The sequence below is a fragment of the Amblyomma maculatum genome, chromosome 9, assembly GCF_055883805.1.
Source record: "Amblyomma maculatum isolate TAMU_Amacu chromosome 9, ASM5588380v1, whole genome shotgun sequence".
NCBI classification, from domain to species: Eukaryota; Metazoa; Arthropoda; class Arachnida; order Ixodida; family Ixodidae; genus Amblyomma; species Amblyomma maculatum.
Window position 1 is genome coordinate 80,690,482 of NC_139352.1, and position 20,933 is coordinate 80,711,414.

The 20,933-nt window shown below is 50.3% G+C and overlaps 2 protein-coding genes across 10 annotated transcripts in view; one reads left to right on the forward strand and one right to left on the reverse strand.

Annotated features, from left to right (window-relative positions):
• mon2 (Mon2 homolog, regulator of endosome-to-Golgi trafficking) overlaps nt 1-20,933 on the forward strand; it is a 239,330-nt gene that overhangs the window by 47,560 nt on the left and 170,837 nt on the right. The window lies entirely within an intron of this gene.
• Nucleotides 3,929-9,512, reverse strand: LOC146179559 (nuclear factor interleukin-3-regulated protein-like). Of its 6 annotated transcripts, none has more exons than XM_084579211.1 (2): nt 9,073-9,512; nt 3,929-4,534 (listed from the first exon to the last, which is right to left on the reverse strand). In XM_084579211.1, exons 1-2 carry the CDS (start codon nt 9,152-9,154, stop codon nt 4,119-4,121), a joined length of 498 nt encoding a protein of 165 aa, XP_084435337.1. In that variant the 5' UTR covers nt 9,155-9,512; the 3' UTR covers nt 3,929-4,118. The 6 variants fall into 6 exon arrangements, with proteins under 6 accessions (XP_084435337.1, XP_084435336.1, XP_084435335.1 ...); XM_084579210.1 differs by having other exon boundaries at nt 3,929-4,537; nt 9,073-9,507; XM_084579209.1 differs by lacking the exon at nt 9,073-9,512 and adding an exon at nt 5,921-6,727.

The window sequence follows — 20,933 nt, forward strand, 5'->3', positions numbered from 1 at the left end:
AGTTAGGCATCTCTGTAGCTGTCATGCATCGCAGTTTGTCGTACACATTAGAATTTGTTGTAGTCATGCCTATGCTGGCAAATCAATTGATACTACCTTGTTTTGTTATCAGTTGCTGCATAAAAGTTTTGTAGCCATTGCCCTTCACCTGCTTGTCGCAGACCGATGATTCTGTTTAGTCGGGACCTTTTGTTTAGCAGTCTGACATAACATAGCTCAGTCTGCTCTGCAAATGAGGCATTACCCATGGTGGCTTCCTGGTGTATAAACCTGCCATTTGTCCTGCCCATTTTCGTGCTCTTTGATACGTCAAAATACACCCGATAGCAGCGGCTGTTGACTCCCTCACGGCCTGCCTTGTGAGGAATGTTGGTGGCATTATCTGAGCAGCGTAAGCAAGCAGCCTTTTCGTTCCATTTCTTTTTACTTTTCTTGGTCCTTTTTGGAGAGCTCTCTTGTTGCCGTGTGTCAAAGGATTCTGTCCCAGAGGTCTTGCTGTGTAGGTTGCCAGTTTGGCTTGAAGTACCCAGGTACCTCTCCCACAGATTAATGCACTCTGCCCAGATGCCAAAATGTACTGTCTTTGACCTCACGTCCAAGCTTGGAAGCATAGTGGGCATATTCCTCTAAATGACACCAACTCCGTTGAAACATTCTGCGGTGAAAACCAAGTGTTTGTGTCTTTATCGCCGTGTTTATGCTCGTTCAGCTATGGAAGGCGCAGTTATTGCTGGAAAAAATTAATTAAAGTATACTGCATTTTTAATGAAATGCAGTAGCCTGTCGATATGTGCCAGCTTCAGTTTGTTCGCCATGTTTTTCTGGCGGGCTGCTCGAAGTGCCTTCAGGCAAACACATTTCAACGAAATATTTCGGATTAGTTCTTTCTGCTCTGATGATTTTGCTCCAGATTTTTCTACCTTGTGATGGGGTCATTTGGGGCGACGTCCGTGGGAAACACTACATTTGCCACGTCACAGCTCCCATTGATACTGGATCTGCGCTTTCTCAGTACTCGTTTTGGGTTGCCATTGGTTACCACTCTTATCCATGAATACAGCCGTGGCCTAGGCGTTAAATGCACGCGGGGCAGTTCTGCGAGAAGCGTTTCTCAGGTCATCACGTGTCAGGCAGTCCGCTACCTTTGACCGTGCATTTTGACTAAGTTTCAGGTCTATATTTTTGTGCCTGTTGTGCTCAGCATTTATGAAAATTTGTTCCAAACAAAAAGGTGGAACATCAAGACAGTACATGCTTATTCAAGCAGTGCAGGCTGTTTACACTCGTGTGCATTTTCTTTTAAGGTAGTTTTAAGCTTTGGAGTTGCACTGGTATACTTTTGAAAATTAGTTTTCCATAGTTTATAAACATTGAAGCATTATTCACTGTCTCGAGAATTTCTTGTGGCTTTACCATTGCCTCTAGCATGCCACGTTACGGTCTTTTCATGCTACTTGCAAATGCGGTGCTTTTTACGGCACTTTGGTCATTACTTGGGACTCTACAGACTATTGCTTCCACTGTGCACCCACTGTTGGCAAGGCTTTACGACAGTTTAACGTTGTTTGCGATGCCTATAATTATAGGCTTTGGCATTGCGATTCCTTTCATTGAACCTTGTTACTTTGAAGGTGGACTCATGGGTCCTCCAGATTTTGGAGCTGGATGCATTTGATAATTTGCACTTTCATGGCTTTAGAATCTGTTCTTCAGAAATCCCAGCAAAGTGGCTGTTTCAGGGCTTGCAAGCCTTCGCATGGCACGAAACATTTTGTCAGAAGTGCTCAGACTTGTCCCGCTGTCAGTTTTCTGACACTCGGCGTTTGTCATTTCATCCTGGTTCAACAGACTGCCGGCGGCTGTGTTTCAATGGAGGTGAAACTAAGTGCTGTCCTGTTGTGGGATATCGGTGCACATTAAAAAATTCCCAAGTGGTTGAAATTGCTCCAGTGTGTAGCCTTCCACTACGGAAATATTTCCGCTTTCACTCCCTTCAATTACAGCAAGGTTCAGGTGTCCACAGAGCAAGTGTGACAGATACTGCACCTTTCCTTTCCTGGGAACCAATTATTATTACTATTTATATTACTGTCATTTCTCTTTAGACTTAAACCAATTTTTATATGCTTCACCTCACGTGTGGTAGTTATTTTCATTTCGAAAATAGCTGTTCTACTGTAGTAAATGGCTTTGTTGTTAGAACTGTCTATTCTTGGAACCATTCTGTTCACGTTCTCATGCTGCCAACATCAGGGTCGCCCGGGATAACGAGCTCAGAGGCTCGGCATTTCTCGGCTGTTTTCTGAAAGAAAAGTCTGGCAACGAAGCAGAAACTCAAACATACACAATCTGTAAACAGAAACACTTGCCCTTTATTTACAGCCGGTTCCAGTGCATTCCTGGCAGATGTCGCCATCGCAAGTGCATAACGGTTGACATGAGAGCGTTGCACAGTGAGACTTGCCAGCGTGAACAGTCAGCATGTGGCCTGCAGAGGTGTTTAGGCGTTGGAACTCTTTGGTCATTGGCAGATGCAGGCCACTGCATCAGTCAATGCCGAGAAGCCTTCTGGATATCCTTTTTTTTTTCTTTCTTTTCTGGATATTCCCTGGATATTATCCCTTAGCTTCACACTGACGCGCTGGCTCAATGGTGTCTCACAAAATGCAACGTGAAGTAACAGCAATAAAGAGCGGCTCTGTCATCACATCTTTCTTTTTTTCTCTCTTAAATAAAAACTTAACAGTCTTTGTCAGAGGTAAAAACAAAACGCAAACTGGAACACAAAAGTTGAAACATGAGGGGGAGCTGCAAGCCGGACAGTCACTCACGCACTCTCTCTTATCACAATGCCGGCAATTGTTCACTCTTTCATCATAACTTAAGAGAATTGCAAAAGCAAGAATAATATTGCAACGAGAAAAAAGGCACAAAAAGAAACAATGCTGGACTGGTCGTGGGGAGGAGAGGATCACAGATTCGTTGTCGGTAATCTCTGCGCCGCGCGCGTCAGTCCGTCCATCAGTCACTGATGAGTCCACACATCCGACACCACGGTCTCTCCACATCTCATGACACACAGATGGAGTCTGGCAGAACCGTTCGATGTGGGCACAGTTTTGAAGTGGGCATTGCAGACACAAGTTGCTCTTCTCTTGCCATGCCTTCTCTATAAATGAGCTTGGGGTGGTGGTGACGCCCTTAGCGGAGGGGTAAGCTATATGGTCCTGTCTTGCTTCAGCCATTCGGTGAATAAGTTAAATAAATAAAAAATGTGATAAAATGAAAGGGGGTTGGGCTCGCGTGTACATCCTACTCTAATTTCCTACCTCGAAAAATATATTACATTTTGCGTTGCAGCTACCTGGTTGCACAGCCAGAAAAAAAAAAAAAGGAAAAAGAAATGGACAAAGTATCTTTTGGCAGCGTCTTAGCTCGCAGAATGGTGGGAGTGATTGAGCCATTGTCGCCTCAAGCCAATGGCGGCAGCGCAAATCCGGTAATCAGCGCAGATTGCACGCTGCCACCAAATCTCCTGAAAAGTGCTATTGGCTGTGCACCACTTATTTATCAGAAGTCGAGATCAAATGTAGCCCGCCCCAACACGAGAACTGGACTCTTTTCCAAGCGAGAAAATGCCTTGGTTGGGCATGGCCGAGAAACCAAGAATGCTTTGGCCCTGTATATCTCTTGATGGCAGCAGTAGGGTGGGCACGGATGCTTGTCGAAACAGTGCGAAGCATGGACAAAAGACTGGGCGAGGACTAACAGGCACCAGTCGTTTTTGAGGCTGCATCTTTTGTTGCCCCGCACTGTTTAGAAGCTCATACGCACTGGCCCCTCCCGCTGCGAAGCTGTGTGCTTTGTCCCACGTTGCCAGCAGGTGTTGGTTTAGTCCAGAAGAACAACGCACAATTCACCGGAAGAATAGGGGCCGCCGACACCGTACCCGGGTTGAGTGGGGGCGTCGACCCCCTCTTCGACTAGGCCGGTAATGGGTGGTGGTCCATGGTTGGAACAGTGTCTGCAGCCGCCCAAGAGGAGATCGGTCGCTGCAGCGGGTCGGGCCCTGGCTGGGCCCGTCAGCAAGCAGCAGCGCTCCAAACAAGGCCTCCTCGTCAGCTGGGGTGCTTTCCGACGAAGAGGAGTTGGCGTAGCTTGTCCACCTCGCTGCGAAGCATGGTCAGCTCGGTGCGCAGCTGTAGGTTCTCCTGTTCCAGGTAGAGTACCCGCAGCGCCGTCTGCTGCTCCTTGATGCGACGCAGCTCACGTGAGCGCTTGGCTGACTCGTTGTTTCGCTTGCGGCGCTCCCAGTATGCCTCGTCTTTGCACTCAGCCGGGATGGGCTGCGGGGACTTCTTAGGCGGCGCGGCGCCCAGGCCTGCGGCGCCGAGGGCCGCTGCGCCAGTCGCCAGGAGCAGGGACGACGAGGGCGTCGGGCTCTGAGATAGAGGCGGGGATGGCGAGGGTCGGGACGCCGCCAGGGACATGTCCAGGGCTGCCACGGGGCTGTCGTCCGAGATGTCAGACTCGGCTGCTGTAGGAAAGAGGTTTGAGTAAGGTTAGAGATGTTCCTGACCCCTACTCAGTAATGGCGAACAACTACCGCGAGAATGCAGGCGTGCCGAAATGAGTGCTAGTAGCCCTCGGCATCGGCTGCCACGTGGACAGCATCAGGCACGCGTTGGCAACACTGTGCGTTAGGGTCCGCGCGGTGCAAAGGGCAAAGCCACTATCACCAGCGGCACTTGGTGTGTGAAGGTTACTACTATGTGTCTAAGGTGTGGGGCGATATATTCGATATCGAATGTGAACTTTCCGAGGGTTCCCCTTTCGAAAAAGCTGCTCACTGGTCTTCTTAGCCGCGAATATTCGAGATAAAACGAATGGGTTCAAACATGCCGCCACTATTAGAGGGGGATCACGCTTCCGAGAATAAGAAAATGGCACGCACGCACACAAGAAATTAACAGGTTCGTAGAAGGTGCAATCTGTGCAGGCGACGCGTCACTTGAAGCGCAAGCATGGCCCGCTGGTGATGATGTTCAAGTGTGGAGATGGGGAGGTACGAGGCGGCGGAGAGAGGGCAAGGAAGGGTTCGATTCAAGCTGGAACACAGGAGTTAATACGTACTCTGGCTACGGCGCGAGATGCAACACTGCGGGTGTGACTCGAAGGGGGAAAGTACTAAAGTGACGGCAGAGACCTCGCCTCTTTGATGAGCGCGAGTTCTGAAAGAGAGGGCATAAGAAAAGTAGCGGACAAACCTGTGGAGGAGGAGGGAAGGGGGCGAGAGGGGAAGGCCTCGTCAGCAGCGGCAACGGTCAACATGGCGTCACGCTCGCGATAGCGCGAAAAAAAGGACGCCCGAAAGGGGAAAAATAACAGCGAGAAAAAGACCCGTCACGAATTCCGGCTAACCGCGGCGGTAATTCCCCTCTCCACCCGCCAAAGAGGAGCCATTACATCGTGTGTCGCAACGCGGAGGCCTCATGACTGCATTATCGGCGCTTACAGGGGGGGGGGGGGGGGTGAGTACCGCGCCGTACTGCCGCCGCCTTTGCGCATTGCCCACCCCGCTGTGCAATATCAGTTATCCCGGAAAGTACAGCAGCTTCCAGAAGGAGCTTCTTCCGCCCAGGTATCGCCGCGATACGCGTCCTCAAAATCATCACTCGTCACCAGAGCTCCGTTATCGAGTTTCATTAATAATGCCGCAGTAGTAGAGTTTTATATACCCATTATCGGTCGGGCTGTGTCCACAGCAGGTGGTTTGCGCGACTCCAACGACGACTTAACGCTTCGTGTGCAAATGAGCTTCTGCCAACTCGAGTTCGCCGGGGCCAGTGTCCTCGCATGTGTGCACTGCGGAGCTCCTCAGACGTCACAAGAGCGCGCAAAGCAGCGAAAGGTCCCTTACCTCCGTGAGGAGATGTAGCAGCTATTGTCGCCAAGATGCACTGAGCGAACAGTAATATTTTGCGACCCCCCACCTCTGCGCTTGTCAGCCGTTTAACCTTCCGCTCCCGGTTTTGCGCTCCGATTCGTGCGCGCGTCATGATGAGCGGCTGTCTTCTTATCACTGCTCTTTGTTTTTTTCTTTTAGTTTCCGCTTCCTCTCCGGTAGGAAACCTGGCAGTTCCACGAGTGACATCACGCTTTCGACGCGCCCTTTGGTAGCGCTTTTTTTTTTTTTTTTATTTGAGCGCCGCTGCTTAGTCGCGAACGGATAAGAAATGACGCAAGCGCGTTTGGTCGGCGAAATCATCGGCGTAGCGACGAACCTATCCCACTCCCCACTTCGCAAAACACCGCCGGAGGGGTGCGGCATACGCACAACTCATCAGGCTTGTCGAAACACGTTTCTTCGCTTTGAAGATCGCAGTTGGGCAGACGAACCTGCCCCTAGTACTACAGTAGAAGGACGCCCTTACTAGGCCACTAATTATATCTCTTCCGATAGCTTTTTTTTTTCTGCTACGTCACGCCGCATCAGCGGGAAGGCGCGCGCCTTCGTAGCGTTGCGCGTCGGACGCGAAATCGCCCTGCGATTTCCGCACGCGCGGCCGACCGATTGAGTCACCGCATGCCGCGGCGCCGCCACTGCTCCTCCGGCGCCGGAGTTTCTCGGAAGCGCCGGCGAAAATACGTCCGGTGCCGTCGGCGCCGAGGCAAGACGACGCAACGCCCGCAAAAAAGAACTTTCTCCCCACGGCGCGTGAACGCCTCTGCTACTCCCCTCCTCCTCCCGTCGACCTTCGTTTATTTTGATCGGTCATCGCTTCTTTTTCGGCCTCGCCCTCGTCTTTTTCGCTCCCCACCTCGCTTCGCTGCAGAGAAGCTCTGCGGGCGCCAAGTCAGCCAACCCCTTTCCCCAGTGTGAATAACCGGCCCGATGCGGTGCTGGTAGCGGAGCTTGTTGCGTCGATATGTGTGCGTGCGTGTCGTGCGCGGCGATGATGACGATGTGTACTCGTTACCGCGGAAAAACCGCCTCGCGGCGGAGTGAGTACGCCGAAACGACTGTGGCGCACTGGAGCGCGCGGTTGGGCTGACGTGACGAACTTATTATTACCGTGACGCGGACTTGCGCAACCCGTGCTGCGCGCGCAGACGAGACAACAAACTATAAGGAATATCGCCGCTTCGTCGTCATCGTTTTCTTTCTCGACATTTGAGGGCGAACCGAAAACAAGGATTGCGTGTGCCGTTCTTTCAGAACAAAAGCATGTTTTCTGCGTCCTGTCAACTATGATTGTTGTTTGCGCAGCGCGAGAACGACCCCGGGGACCTCGAAGAAGCGCGCGAGCACGCCGCCTGTCGCTGTTGCGCAATGACGGAAAGCTGTCGTTTACTCCACCTAGTCGTAAACAAGTATCGGAAACGTTCCGTAGCTTTCACTTTCCCATCGCGAAAGTGAAATCATTGTCTAATCCGCTTAATGTTGCTCCACTTGTCACCGACTGATGTCGCAGTAGCAGGATTCTGTCGCAGACGAAAAATAACGTTTCGCCATATAACGGAGCGTCGTGACGTAAGATGAAGCTGCGCTGTATTGGTATTTGGAATCTTGCTTCGAAAACGCGCTTCTCGTTGAGAGCTGATCCGACCGTCTGCACAGTCGATTCCAAGATGTTCGAATCGATTCGACGCGTAGCGAATACCCATAGCGCCGCCCGATTGTGGTGATTCACCGATGATGAAGTCCTCGGCCGTACACACTTGGCTCGCGAAAGAAGTTACTCGCAATGGATCCTCGTACAAGCGGTGACGCTCTCCGAGCGAGTGGTGAGCTGTCCTGCGGCGGCCAGTTATAAAATCGATAAGAAAGAAGGCCGGAGATATTGACCGCTGCCGCTGAGGAATTGCGTGTGCGCGGTGGCTGGGATGTCGCAAACGCTTTTTCGCAATTTCGCGGCGGATCTTGGAAACGCAGACGTGCGGGAGTCAGCCGAGAAGAATCGGCAAAGCGAATGAAAGACATGAGCGAAACTGCAAAAAAAAAAAAAAAAAAAATCTGGACAGCCGTTTTATTGCTGACTCGGATAGTAAACACCTGACTCATTTTTACTAATCTTGTGCACATTCCGTACACGGTGCTTTGCTTGTATTTTCAATGTAGTCGCTATATTTTGTTGAACCAACCACGAGGCAGATTTAATTGCGATGGAAACAGAAAAAGCTGTCTCGGTCGGTGTTCCCAGTGTCTATAGTTTTTTTTTGTTTTTTTTTTGTTTTATTGGCCTTTGTAGGCTCGTGCCGGATGACAAAATCCTGTCGTCACGCGTATGAACCCGAACAGGCCGGGCAAACGCAATCACACGTGCCGTAGGCGGAGCCGAACGGCGCTGTCAACAGCCCCCCCTCTGCCCTCGGCTGCGTAGATGTTGCGCACTCTTGGGTCACTGTTCCCTGGCACGCGCCACTCCAATTGACCCTAACCTGCGACTCGTGTATCCGGTGCAGCGATGCATCGCGGTGAAATGTTCCATTCGGCACGACCTGCCCCCTTCTACTTTTTATTTCTTTTTAAGTCTGCGGCGGCGTTAACCGGCGGCCGAGCGATCGAACCACGCTAAGAGCACTGCGGAACCCCCGAGCATCGCTCGCTTTTTCGTCAACACGTTGCGACACGCGGAGTCAGGCCCCTCTAGCAGGGGCATAAACAAGCCCAGGCGGCGCCGGATTTGGGGGCATTCAAATAACGGTAGCAGCAGTCAAGGGGGCTCGCGAGGGAGATGGACCGTTTATCGCGAACCGGGGCTCGAGTCACAAGAGTGTCTTGCGAGAACAAATATAAATTGGGAGATCACACACACACACACACACACACACACACACACACACACACACACACACACACACACACACACACACACACACACACACACACACACACACACACACACACACACACACACACACACACACACACACACACACACACGAGTTACAGGGAGCGGGTGAGGTTACGCAGGATGCTATGCGATCTCGTGGATGAAGGCTGGAGAGCGGGGAAGAGAACGAGATTATGAAAAAGAGATGAGAATGAAAGAAGTCCGAGGCACGAACCTTGGCAGAGCGGTGTCCTTCCCAGGGGCATCTCTCGTCCCCAAATCAGGTGCGGCTGTTCGAGTATGTGCACGGGCCCCATCACTAGTTCGGGCCCGTTTTGGAGCAGGAGCGGCGGTGGGCTGCTGGCCGACGAGAAAGGACGAGCGGTAGCCAGCAGTAGCGGCGGCGTCGTCACAGTCCTCGTTGTAACGTAGCGCTCAGATGAGTGTGGCGGAGGTAGCGGTAGCAGCGTTGCTCGCCGAAGCTGCTGCGATCATCACCCAAGGCGGCCAGGGCGCGGAATAAACACTGTGCGGAGAGCGGCGGCCGTTTGCTTTCCGCGAGGTGGCAAGGGCACCGACTGGAGCGAGCCTACGGAGCGCCGATCGTTTCAACGATGCGCAATCGGTGACTGATTCGTCCACGCATGAGGCCCTCCTTCTTCACCGCCCCACCCCTCACTCTCGCGCCGTGTTGTGTGTGTGTGTGTACGTCTGCTCACGACCTTCCCCTGGGGAACGCACGTCCCTAGGAGCAATTCTCTAGGTCGTCTGCTCGCGCTGCGCTCACTGGGACCGCTCGCGGCGCGCTGCGTGCGTTGTTAGTTCCCTTACCGGCCGCCATAAGCGGCCGAGATCTGTTTGGATGGCGCCACCATCTAACCCTCAGCTCGACGTGCCCCGCGGAAACTTTAAAGCGGTCTCAATTTCCTGGCGTGAAGCGTATAGCTATATGCGTATTTGTGGTGTGGTATTGGACGCATGCATTTCTCAGTGTTACGACAGAAATGGTGTTCCTATAAACACGGCGCAAAACGTGGCTGAAGGCAGTGCTTATTCAACTGCTTCCGCACACCCCTCGTGCCGCGTAAGAAAATATATGTCAATTTCCATGGCATGGAAACAATTTGTTTATGCTCTACACGTTCACTATTCTCTCACCTTTATTGAGTGTTACAATGTTCAAACGCACCAGTAGCGTTCGTTGTAGGGCCTGGGAAATATTACTTTAAGCGCAGAGGAGCATCTCGGCAGGGTTGTAATTTTTCGCGAGAAATATCGGAAATTTAAGCCGTGCCGAAAGGCAGGCTAATGAAAGGCGGTCGCGATATTGAGGAATGTGCGCTTGGAAGGGAGGTGGGTGCAAGCGAAAAACAGTTCACATGAAAACCACAGTGAAGCCTACGCTCCCCCCCCCCCTTTTTTTTTTTAAATAAAAGGCCAGAAAATAATGGCTCCCTCCTCCTGTCGCCCCTTTCCACCCCCGGTACGTGGTAGCCCTTATGTAAGTGTAGCTTCAGCTTGGAAGCGCATTTCAACTGTACAATCGACATGCTATGAATTGCGCTAATTCAGGGCACCCACGCACCTCCCCCGCATGTACATATGTTATGTTGAGGCATGCAACCAGAGGCTCTTTATTTTTCTTTCCTTTTGCATGCCTCAACATAATGTATGTACATGCGGGGGAGGTGCGTGGGTGCCTTGAATTAGCGCAATTCATATCATGTCGATTCAGTTGCGGAATACTTGTAATTGATGCTCAACGTCAGTCTGGCAATACGAACACTCAAGACGCATAAACACATAAAACTCAACTAGGTCCCATGTGTCACACATGTTCGTCTACCATTCTCGCTTTGCGTGGGTGGCGGGGAGCTGCAAGAAGCGTGTATTACGACGAGAAAAGGAGGCGGTTTCAATCGGCCGCTGAATGGGAGACAGCGCGGAAGGCGGGATTGGCTCCTCCGGCCCCGTAGCGGAGAGCCGCGTGAACGGGAAGCGTTTGCGGCGTACCGCGAGGGCAGGGAGGACGCGGATGGGCCTAGGGAGATTCGGTCCCCAGCACTTGAGGAGGCAGGTCTTTGCCTCGCGGGAAGCCTGGGGAGCCTTTGCGCAATGTCGTCGCGGCCGTGCCCCTTCTGCGCGCTGGTGGTAAACAGTTCGATTTGCGTCATCCCGTGCGTGTGCGCGCCCTTTCCTTGCGCCTTCTCATCCTCGCTCCTTTCTCACTCTGCCGCGTTGCGCGTGGGGGTTCGACCGTAGCTGTATGCATTTGTATGTCTGGTTGTCAGGGAAGCCGGCGAAGAAATAGCGCCGTACGATTGAAAGGGGTAAGGGGTGTCCGAGAAAGGAAGGCCGAAAAGAAAATGGAAGCAATAATAACAGCGGTGTTGCGAGGGCTGGCGCGCGAATGCGTGTTTTTCTGCGGCACGGACTCCTCCTCTCTGTCGCAAAACTTCTGTTTTTGAGGTGGGGGAGGAGGAGCGAGTTTAATTATTTTTTTTTTCGCCCATGCTTGATGCGCCGGGCGAAAGGGGTTGGCGGTAGGCGGTTGTGGAAAGGGACGAAGCCGCTCTGGAGAAGGGAGAGGTGGCGGGCGGTAAGCGATTCGGTTGCGTTTTTAGGCGAGTTCGCCGCCACTGCTGGGAGGAGCGCATTGCGGAGGGAGGCACTGGGTGTCGGAGTGCTGAGGGAGAGGTCTCTGCAAGTACCGAGAAAGGAGCAGTAGCGGCAGCGCTTCGTCGCGGATAATACCAAGAAAAAGGCCGATAAAATGTCAGCGACGTTGCCTCGCATCGCGCGCCCTCGGCTCGGGAGTGTATTGCCCCAAGATTGTTGACCGCCTTGGCGCGCGCTGTGAACGCGCGCGCTCTCTTGCTTGGACGGCGACGACGATCGGTGGTGGGTCGCCCGCTCGTTCGATGTCGATTCGACTTGAGCTGCTGGCCGCCAGCGCCGCTTCTCCGTTTCATTCGAGATCCCGGAGCCGGGAGCAAGGAGGTAGAAAGTAAATAAATAGGAGGAAGATGAACCGCAGCGTTTTTTTTTATTACTATTTTCGCTGCCGCTTGCTGCGGAACTTTTCTGGACACGTGCGCATCGAATTGCGGTCCGTCCCCCTCCCCGCTATCGGTTCTCTAGGGTCGACGCATCGGGCGGAAATATTTCCTGGGCGCGGTTAGCTCGTGTGTGTCGAGAGATTGCGCGGCTTCGATATCGTTCGAGTATCCGACCAAAGTGTATACTGGCATTTCATGATTATGTATCTCTCGGATGTGATTGATTTTGATTCTGGTCTCATTACGGAAGCGCAGTGATTATTTTTTTTTCTCCGTCTCGCTCTCATTAAATCAGCGTAGATTTCGATTCACGCTACAGGGAATGAACGCATTCGTGTGCGCGTTTGTCTTTTCCTTTTGGCGAGCGTTGTGCCAGCGGCGTGTTTGTTTTGGGGCATTCGATATCATATGCTCCAGTAGTGTGGTGGCCGAAACGGTGGGCCCCCATGCGGCAGGAATGTGGCGCGCTTCCGTGGGGTCATTTTATGCGCGGTCTTCGGATTACACGTGCGCGCATTACACGAAATTTCGCACTATGCCACGTAGCGGTCACAGTAAAACACGCTTTTTCTCAACGCAGAAAGCTCGACGAATTGAGAAGGGAACATAACTGTATTTCATAGGAACACATTGTTTTCCACCTTAACTTGTTCCCCAGAGAAAGTGCGTTATCGTGCTTCAAGCTAGTTAGCTTTCCTAAGCGAAGCAAATGCTAGTTGCATATAATAAAGGTAGCAGCAGTCTGTTAGCACTGCCTCATGTACTTTTTTTTTTTTTTTTGCGTTGTTTGCTGTGGCTTTGTGCTTCTGGATCTCACTGGTGGCACGTGGTGCTCATTTTTTTCTACGTAGTTCCTAATCAGTTTCATCGCTGACGGAAAATAGTTGTGTTATTCGTTCCAACATAATGAATACTAGCAATATGGAAATTCCATATGGTTCCTTAGGTTCTGTATGTCGGCATTTCCCTGCCCATGACAGTTTGTCTGGCTCGTGATAGCGTTTGAGGCTTATGCTTCAGAAAAATCAAAACTACACACCTTCTTTTTGATAAATGCATTTCTGCTGGCCCGTTGTCGCGCCTGGACTTCGCGGGAACTCCTCTATTCACGCACTCCAGTGCTAACTCGTGTAACATGCGCTAGGTAGTGAAGATTGGGCTTTGATAAAGGCAAGTTTGCCTCCACCTTACACATAGCCTGATACGGTGTAGTGTCAGTGCGCGTTGAGGAAGCCCGGGTGATCGAAATTAATCCGAATCACTCCATTGCGGTGTCCCTCATAGGACAGGTTATCCAAACCGCGCGCGACGGCCTCCCATTCGAGAGAATCGCTTGGAAGGTAATTGAGTCTCTGAATGCACCTTGCGGAGGCGAAATATACACTGTCGTGGAGCTTCTAAGGTTCGACGCTTTTTTTTTTTTTTTTTTTTTTGGAATTGTCAGCAAGAGGGACAGAAATCCAGCGTTTATTTTTCTCTCTGCGGCGTTCCTTCTGACATGCTTACAGCGAGCGGCATGTGCTTCAATGAACTGAATGACCGCATGGGCCGTCGAGCTCGGCGGAGGAGGCGTCAGATGTTCTTGTGCTGGCGACGGGGCCATTACGCGACGTTACGCAGTCCGCCGGTAACTGTAACGAAGGATATTGTGGCATCACTCATGACGGTATTCTTGCACCATGCTCTTGGCTCTAAACTGACGTCAGGGGATAGAGTCTAGTTTATATCCTGCTTCTGAGGGGGGAAGGGGTATGGTATAGTTTTCCATCTAATTTCCACTGCACTATTTCAGAGGCCGACTTTTCTGGAGCTATAGGTGGGTACTGTCGAGTAGCCACAGGGGAGGCTCGCGTTTTGGCCAAAAAGTTTCTCCGTTGAAGTAGTTGTTAATCAATAGTTCGTGCACATTCCCTACTTTAAGTAATTTTTCTTTGATCCCTCTCAAGTTTGCGTAAGACCCGTAAGTCCTAGAAGACAACGGGAAAGGAGAACCTAATATATGCCTTCACCGAACTCTTTGACCAAAGCTGCCCTCCCGCAACGCATCGTCACGAATTTGAGGGGTGTTGCGGATTTTAATTGCCTCCGGCTCCTCGTGACAGGGTTTATTTGTAAGGAAAGCTTTCTGACATATATATTGGGCTCACAATTAATTCTCTTCAATATGTGCCAATTTTTTTTTGTATGTGTATGTTTACATATACAGACAGTATTTAGCGATTGGTTGGTTACTGATCGGAGGAATAGTACCGCCCTCCGTGATATATTCCGGGGCACTATAATCCCCGAGTGCTATACTCCGCACGCCCGTCACTGCGCTGGCGCACCTCGGTCACCTCAGAAGCGGATCACGGTATGTATGTATACCTTGCAGAAGCGCACGAGTTACAGGGTTGCCCGGGCCCCACTTGTTCGGCGCCTATAAAGCTGCGAAAATACCCAGAGGCGAGGATCAGACGGTTCCTCATCCTCTACAGCTTTTTAGCCTCGGTGCTCAAGATTCCCACAATACGGCTTATAAGCTTCAGCGTTTGCAACAAAGGGACGCCTGTTGCATTTTACCTTCGTCGCAGTGACAGCGCTCGCCAAGCTACTACGGCGGCTGTGTTCCACACTACAGGGCAAACCCCGCGATCTTGGGGCTTTAGGTCAACCCTTGTGCGTGTCGTGTCGTGTTGTTTGAATCGCTTATTGACTGCCCCTCCGGTGGTGGCAGAAACCTGTCCGTTGCGCCGAGTGGTATTGCGGTTTCCTGACGCAAGGGGCGAGTCGGGATAACCTGGCTGAGGCAAATGGAAGAAGTGTAGGAGGTAGGTGCTCGTGGGGGCATTGGAGCGCCTGTTGTGCCGCCGCTTTATCGGGCCAGCATTGGGGATAGCAATGTTGTTTGTTTGAGCAAGCGCTCGCAGGCTTGCGGGGTTTCGCAAACACGAGCGATCCTCTCGCCCGGCCTAACGCAGCAGTATCTGGCTTTTGGAGAGAAAAAAAATATAAAAGGAAAGAAAAAGAAACGCATCGTGGCGAGAAGTGTCAGTCCGCGGTATACTGAAGGCCGACTGGCTTGGGCATGCATGATATTGTTACGAAGCGGCAAGCCGGTGAAAACAGGAGAACAGAGGACAGAGCGATGGTCGATTCGATCGGGAAAACCGCTCCTCTACTCGCAGTCTTTCCTTGTATTCCATTCCAGAATTTCAGCACGGCCATTGTGGTTGAGACAAAACACGGATAGACCGGCCTTTTGCCAACTAAAACTGCCGAGTGTGCCCGGGTGTAGAAGGTTCGCCGAATAGTTGTGTGTGTGTGTGTGGTGTGTGTGTGTGTGTGTGTGTGTGTGTGTGTGTGTGTGTGTGTGTGTGTGTGTGTGTGTGTGTGTGTGTGTGTGTGTGTGTGTGTGTGTGTGTGTGTGTGTGTGTGTGTGTGTGTGTGTGTGTGTGTGTGTGTGTGTGTGTGTGTGTGTGTGTGTGTGTGTGTGTGTGTGTGTGTGTTTCGCTACCTTATTTTTCGCTATATGGAAACATAATACAAGGTTCTGCTATCGCATCAGTGAACGACATGGACTTGGAAACGGAGCAACCGCTTTGGTACTGCGCGTGTGCTACGCGATGTTATGCAAATGGGGGGCAAATACAAAGGAAGCTGAGAAATCCTGACATCACTTTTTACGTATGGGCCCTCTGCAAAACTCTGAAGTCACCGTCTCTGCACCGCGAAAACCCCTTCACCGCGGCTGCCGAACCTGTTTTGGGAGCAGAAATGAGGTGCAGCGCAGGAGTTGGAGAGTTCAGTTGAGTGGACTCGACCAAATGAGGTTATGTATGACTCGACCCTACTGTGTTTACATGAACCCAACCCGACGAGCGCAGAACCGGCTCAGGACGAGCGGCGATTACGGCGGTACCTCGCATCGAGGCGAAGAACTAGCAGACAGCACCCGATTCCGGTTTTTCTCCCGCGCACTCTAGCGTTTTCCGTACTGTTCTCCTCTCTCACTGTGCCCCGACTCAACCCGACAGTGTTTACATGCTTCCTGCAGCGTAGTCGAGTCCAGTCACCTCACCCCCTGCGCGGGAGTTGACTGGGCTCGACCCGTCGTCTTTTCGACCTGACGGGGTTTAACATGAACCCGGTAACCGGTTTTCGACTGGACAATTCAACTCAACCCGCCCCTGTCGAGTTCATGTAAACGCCGCTAATAACGACCCAGTCCATTTTCTGCAACCTTCTGCCTTTTATTGCTGTCGAGATTAAGGAATTAAGATCGCCCCTGCCTCGCAGGTACTATTGGTTATCCCCTCCCCTCCCGCTTTTTCAATAGCGAATGAAATCTGATCGTCAGATTCGTCCATGGCATGAAGCTCAATGTAAGTATTATGCGCTGTACCCAGCTTCTATCCCAACGACTAGCCGGAGGTAAAGGGCGGGGGGGTTGCAGTGAAGGAAAGGGTAATTTTGAAGCTCCAAAGTGATGTCACAGGTAGATAGTTTGAATCTTTAACATCGATGTGCGCAAATGGAGGTGGATGTTTCCTCTTCAAGCGCCACCGCACTGCTTTTCTTTGTTCATTTGTCGGGTGGGGGTAGGTGGGCAGTGGCCATGCTCGAGTAGGCCAGAGAGGGCGCCAGGGGTGACCAGAATGTTTATGTTGCAAGTCATTCCAGATTATTTCAGTGATACACTTTGCGGAACATATCGGTGCAATTGCTTCTTAGAATTAAAGCGCAACAAAGGCGGCACACAGATAAAGGCAGCGCATGTCCTGTTTCCTCTCCTCTATCTGCTTGCCGCTTTTGTTGCGCTTGAATTCTTAGAAGTTGTAACGTCTGTAGTATAACCTCGTGCATATTTTTTTTCCTTATATATAGTTCATTTTAGTAACGTTATAGCAAAACAAAAAGTGTTCGTCATTGATTTCTCTCAACTTTCCTTGGAACCCGGCAATCCGAAGGCAAAGAGCACCAAGAGAAAGAACACGACCTTCTGGGAAATATCTTAGGGAGTCGACAGGCGGGAACCGTTCGAGGGATACATCTGCCTCGTTTTACGGTGCCAAGACCGCAAGCAACCGATCGGTTCCACCTCAGAGATGCAGGGAAATCGTGCTGCATTTTCAGGCTTGTTGGCGGTGCGTGCGGGGGTGTTGGGGAGCACGAGCGCTTCATTGTGGGCCTGGAAGATACGCACCAACTAAAATCGTTGCGACGCTCGGCAAGAAGTGCAGCACGTGTATTCCTCCGTGGTAAAAAGTAGTCTGCTGTTAACACTTTTTCTTGTTACCTAAGGAAGAATGTAGTGAAACATTAAGAAGTTGATTTCAGGCGAAAGTGCCCCCTGATTTTCCCCTGAATTTCCTGGCAGAAATTCCGGACCAGTTAACGGTGGTCAAGGTAGCGGTAAACTGGTTATAATTGTGACGAATTATCAATAGCCGTATTGGATTTTTGAATTTTGAAAACTAAGTAGGTGTAGGGCACATCGGTGAGAGCCATGGCACCCGTTCGGCCTGCAGTTGCAACGGCGGCTCGTCATTAGCGTCGGTATTAAACTAGCTACTACTACTACTACTACTACTACTACTACTACTACTACTACTACTACTACTACTACTACTACTACTACTACTACTACTACTACTACTACTACTACTACTGCTATTACTGCGGCTACTACTACTACTACTACTGGTACTACTACTACTACTACTGCTATTACTACTACTACTGCTATTACTACTACTACTACTACTACTACTACTACTACTACTACTACTACTACTACTACTACTACTACTACTACTACTACTACTACTACTACTAGCACCACCTCGCAACACCTGGAGCTGATCTGCATTTAGAGCTTAAGTCTGACATTGTCACGTGGCCTCGGTATTTCACAGTTCATTTAGTTCGTTACTCAGGTTTTCCGCTGTATATCTCTGGGCGCCGGAGCGGAATATGAAGGGGGTGTATTTATGTCTGTGGCCAGAGCATTAGGCGTCCCTTTGACCGGGGATTCGTTTCATGACGACTTCATCACGCTGAGGAACGTAATGCATTAATACGTCAAGCGTAGCCGTTTGGCCGAGTTGGTTACACAGAGACATTTCTCGACCTCAGACATATCGCGAGACATGTGGACCTGCATGGACGGATAGGGTATAAAAAGAGCGCCTCTCTGAAATTGCCATCATTTTCGGCTTTTATTTATTCTTGTATATCTCCAATGTTGTTATAAATCGGTCAGCTATTTAGTCATTTCCTTGCTAACTTGCACCTCAGATGCAGTCACCTTATTTATGGCGCCTTATACGGAAACTCCGCTTTCAATGAACGTCTCCCTTTTTTCTTTTTTAATTTGCGGTGAACGGTCAGCTTCTGTCTGCCCTCGAGGGGTTCTTCAAAAAATGAGTGGGCCAGAAAAGAATTGAATCCGAGCCGAAAAAGGTCGGAAAAAAAAATCTGCTTCCTATCTCGCTCATTTATTTGCATACTGGCTGTTACCGAGCAGGTTTTTAACGACAGAGATATTCGCACACGTCTTCGATCTTGCACACAGTCGAGCGTTACGTCAAGATGCACTGTGCAACGCTGTTAAATGGTTTCGTCTTTTTTGTTTCTTTTTTTCACTGAAGATTCATAAATGCGTGGGATGGGCCGCCGATCGTACGTGGGCCCATTAGCTACATATCATGCGGCGCGAGCTTTCGTAACGTGGCGCATTCAGTTTACATTTCTTTTCCGAAGGCAAATTAATTGGGCAGCACAGTGCATGCATGTTTTATACTAAACTCATATAAATCTCATATCATCTAATACAAGTATCATTCAACGTATGAGAAATATATGAGATTGTATGAGATTTGCATGAGTTAGTATGAGAAATCTGTATGAGGTTATTATGACTCATACGGTTTTTTCGCTTAGGTATAGTGGTTGAAATACGGTGTATGTGTGCGCGCGCTTAGTTGCTTATATATACTTAGGAAGACAGAATGGTAACGTGCGCGCATGACAGGACGGAGCCTCGCGACTTGCGGCTTTAATTAATTGCAGCACGTATGCATAGCCGTTAACTATAACTTGCCACAAGATCTCGCCTCAGTTCAAAGTCTGCAGATGCGGGAAGCACTCGAGCCGAAAACTATACTCAGTTTAGCCTGTAACCCGCTATCGAAGAGAAGAGGGCAGATATGTACGCAATGAAGAGCTTTGAAGCGTTCCGTCTTGTCCGCTTATTGGCGTTCGTATATTGTTCGGCGAAAGCGCGGGGACAGGGAGGTCGTTTTCGAATGCGACCAGTGCGGCGAATAATATGACGGCGCAGTGTTCTGTACGAGGTTGGGAGTGCTGTCATATACTTGGCATATTTAGTAAGCGCGCATAAAAGCGAATCGGGCGCGTAGCTGCGTGTTTACACCTGGCTTCAGCAGTTTATGGGGCACGCGAGTCCCCCCCCCCCCCCCCCAAAAAAAAAAAAAAAAGAAAAAAAAAAAACACTTATTGCCTTGGCTCATGGCTTGATGGGGCGAGCGCTCTGCCATTTTTGTACATTGAATCCTGGGCTGGAGGTATGGATTTCAGGTTACCTGCATTATATATGAAGTAAGCCAATTCTCACCGAAACAATTCTATGGCGTAGACTATGGCATAGGTACAGTGTTCTCGAAGAACTCATGTGTCAGATGTTCTAGTGTTGGCTGCTGGCATCGATCAGGTCTGTTCGAGAGGCTCGTGTTCGTCCCGTCAGCCTTTGGGGACGGTTGCGCGTGTGATACGCGATGCTGTGCAATGCGGGAGTAATCTTAAAAAAAAAGAAAAAAAAAACCCTAACATTGCTTTTGACGAATTGCAAATCTTCAAATTCATGTGCGCAGATGATGGGGGGTATTTTCCCGTTTAGTTGCCACCGCATCTGTATTTCATTTGTCGACTTTTCTGGAACAAGGTGTGCAGAGATCCTACGCCCTAGTAGCCGGGGACAGGGTCCGCGGTGCGTCCAGAAAGTTTGTTGTTCATTGCAAGTCTGTTAATGTATACATTTCCTGTTTAAAAATAATTGGCCTTGTCTCTGTCGAGTTTCCGTGAATTTCTAAAGTCCGAAGTAGAGAAGACAACAGAAAAGAATAACACATCTTTACTTCGCCAATACTTCTGCTCATGAAACAAGCGTAATTGATCGATCCATGGATTCCACTACACTGTCAGAAATCTTCCCTGCTAATCTGCCGCACCCTTAATGCATTTTTTTTTACCCCCTTACTTTGTATCATAGCTTAGGCTGCTGTTCTCGCCAACCATGCACGTGTTGATTACGACCTGAAAAATGAATGTCGGCGCGTATAGACTGCCTGGCATTGTTCTTTCGATACAGCGTACGTTGTTTTGCGCCGCTTCGAATTCCGAAGTGTTTCGTTCGTTGTGGTTTCCTCCCCGATAAGCGCGCGCGAAAATGTTTGCGCCGGCATGTAGTACATTTCTCGAGAACCCCGGTGGCCGTGTGAAGAACCGAAGTGGCGAGGGGGCTCTTCTTTAGTTAGCCCAGCTGTCCAGTGCTCGCCACACACGCGCAAACAACTCGAAAGAGCAATGCATCGAGGGGGAAAGATATCCGCGCCGCCTCGCGCTTCAGATAAATACGCGTGGTGGCGTCCGGCATTTCTGGACCCCCACCGTCGTTGTCGTCTGCATTGCTGAGCAAGCAGCCTCCAAAGGGCACGCGATTCTTCTTGTTTTGTTTAATCCTCGTTTTAATCGCCACCTCTCATTTCTTATTCGTTTATTTCGCATCACCTAAAGTAAAGAGAAAGAAAAAACAGACCCAGTCCCCGTCACTCTGCCTTTTTATGTTCGGTTTCCATTTTTTTTTTTCTTCCTCCTTTTGTTGTTTACGTTTCCGCGATCTACTCGAGATCGCGCTGGCCTAAGCGTCCGTAGTCGTCCGGGCCTTGTCTGACATTGACACGGCAGTGATGAATGCATGATGTCGTGCGCAAACGTTATGCTCTGTGCTTGCGGGTATACAATGTATAGCCCTCTG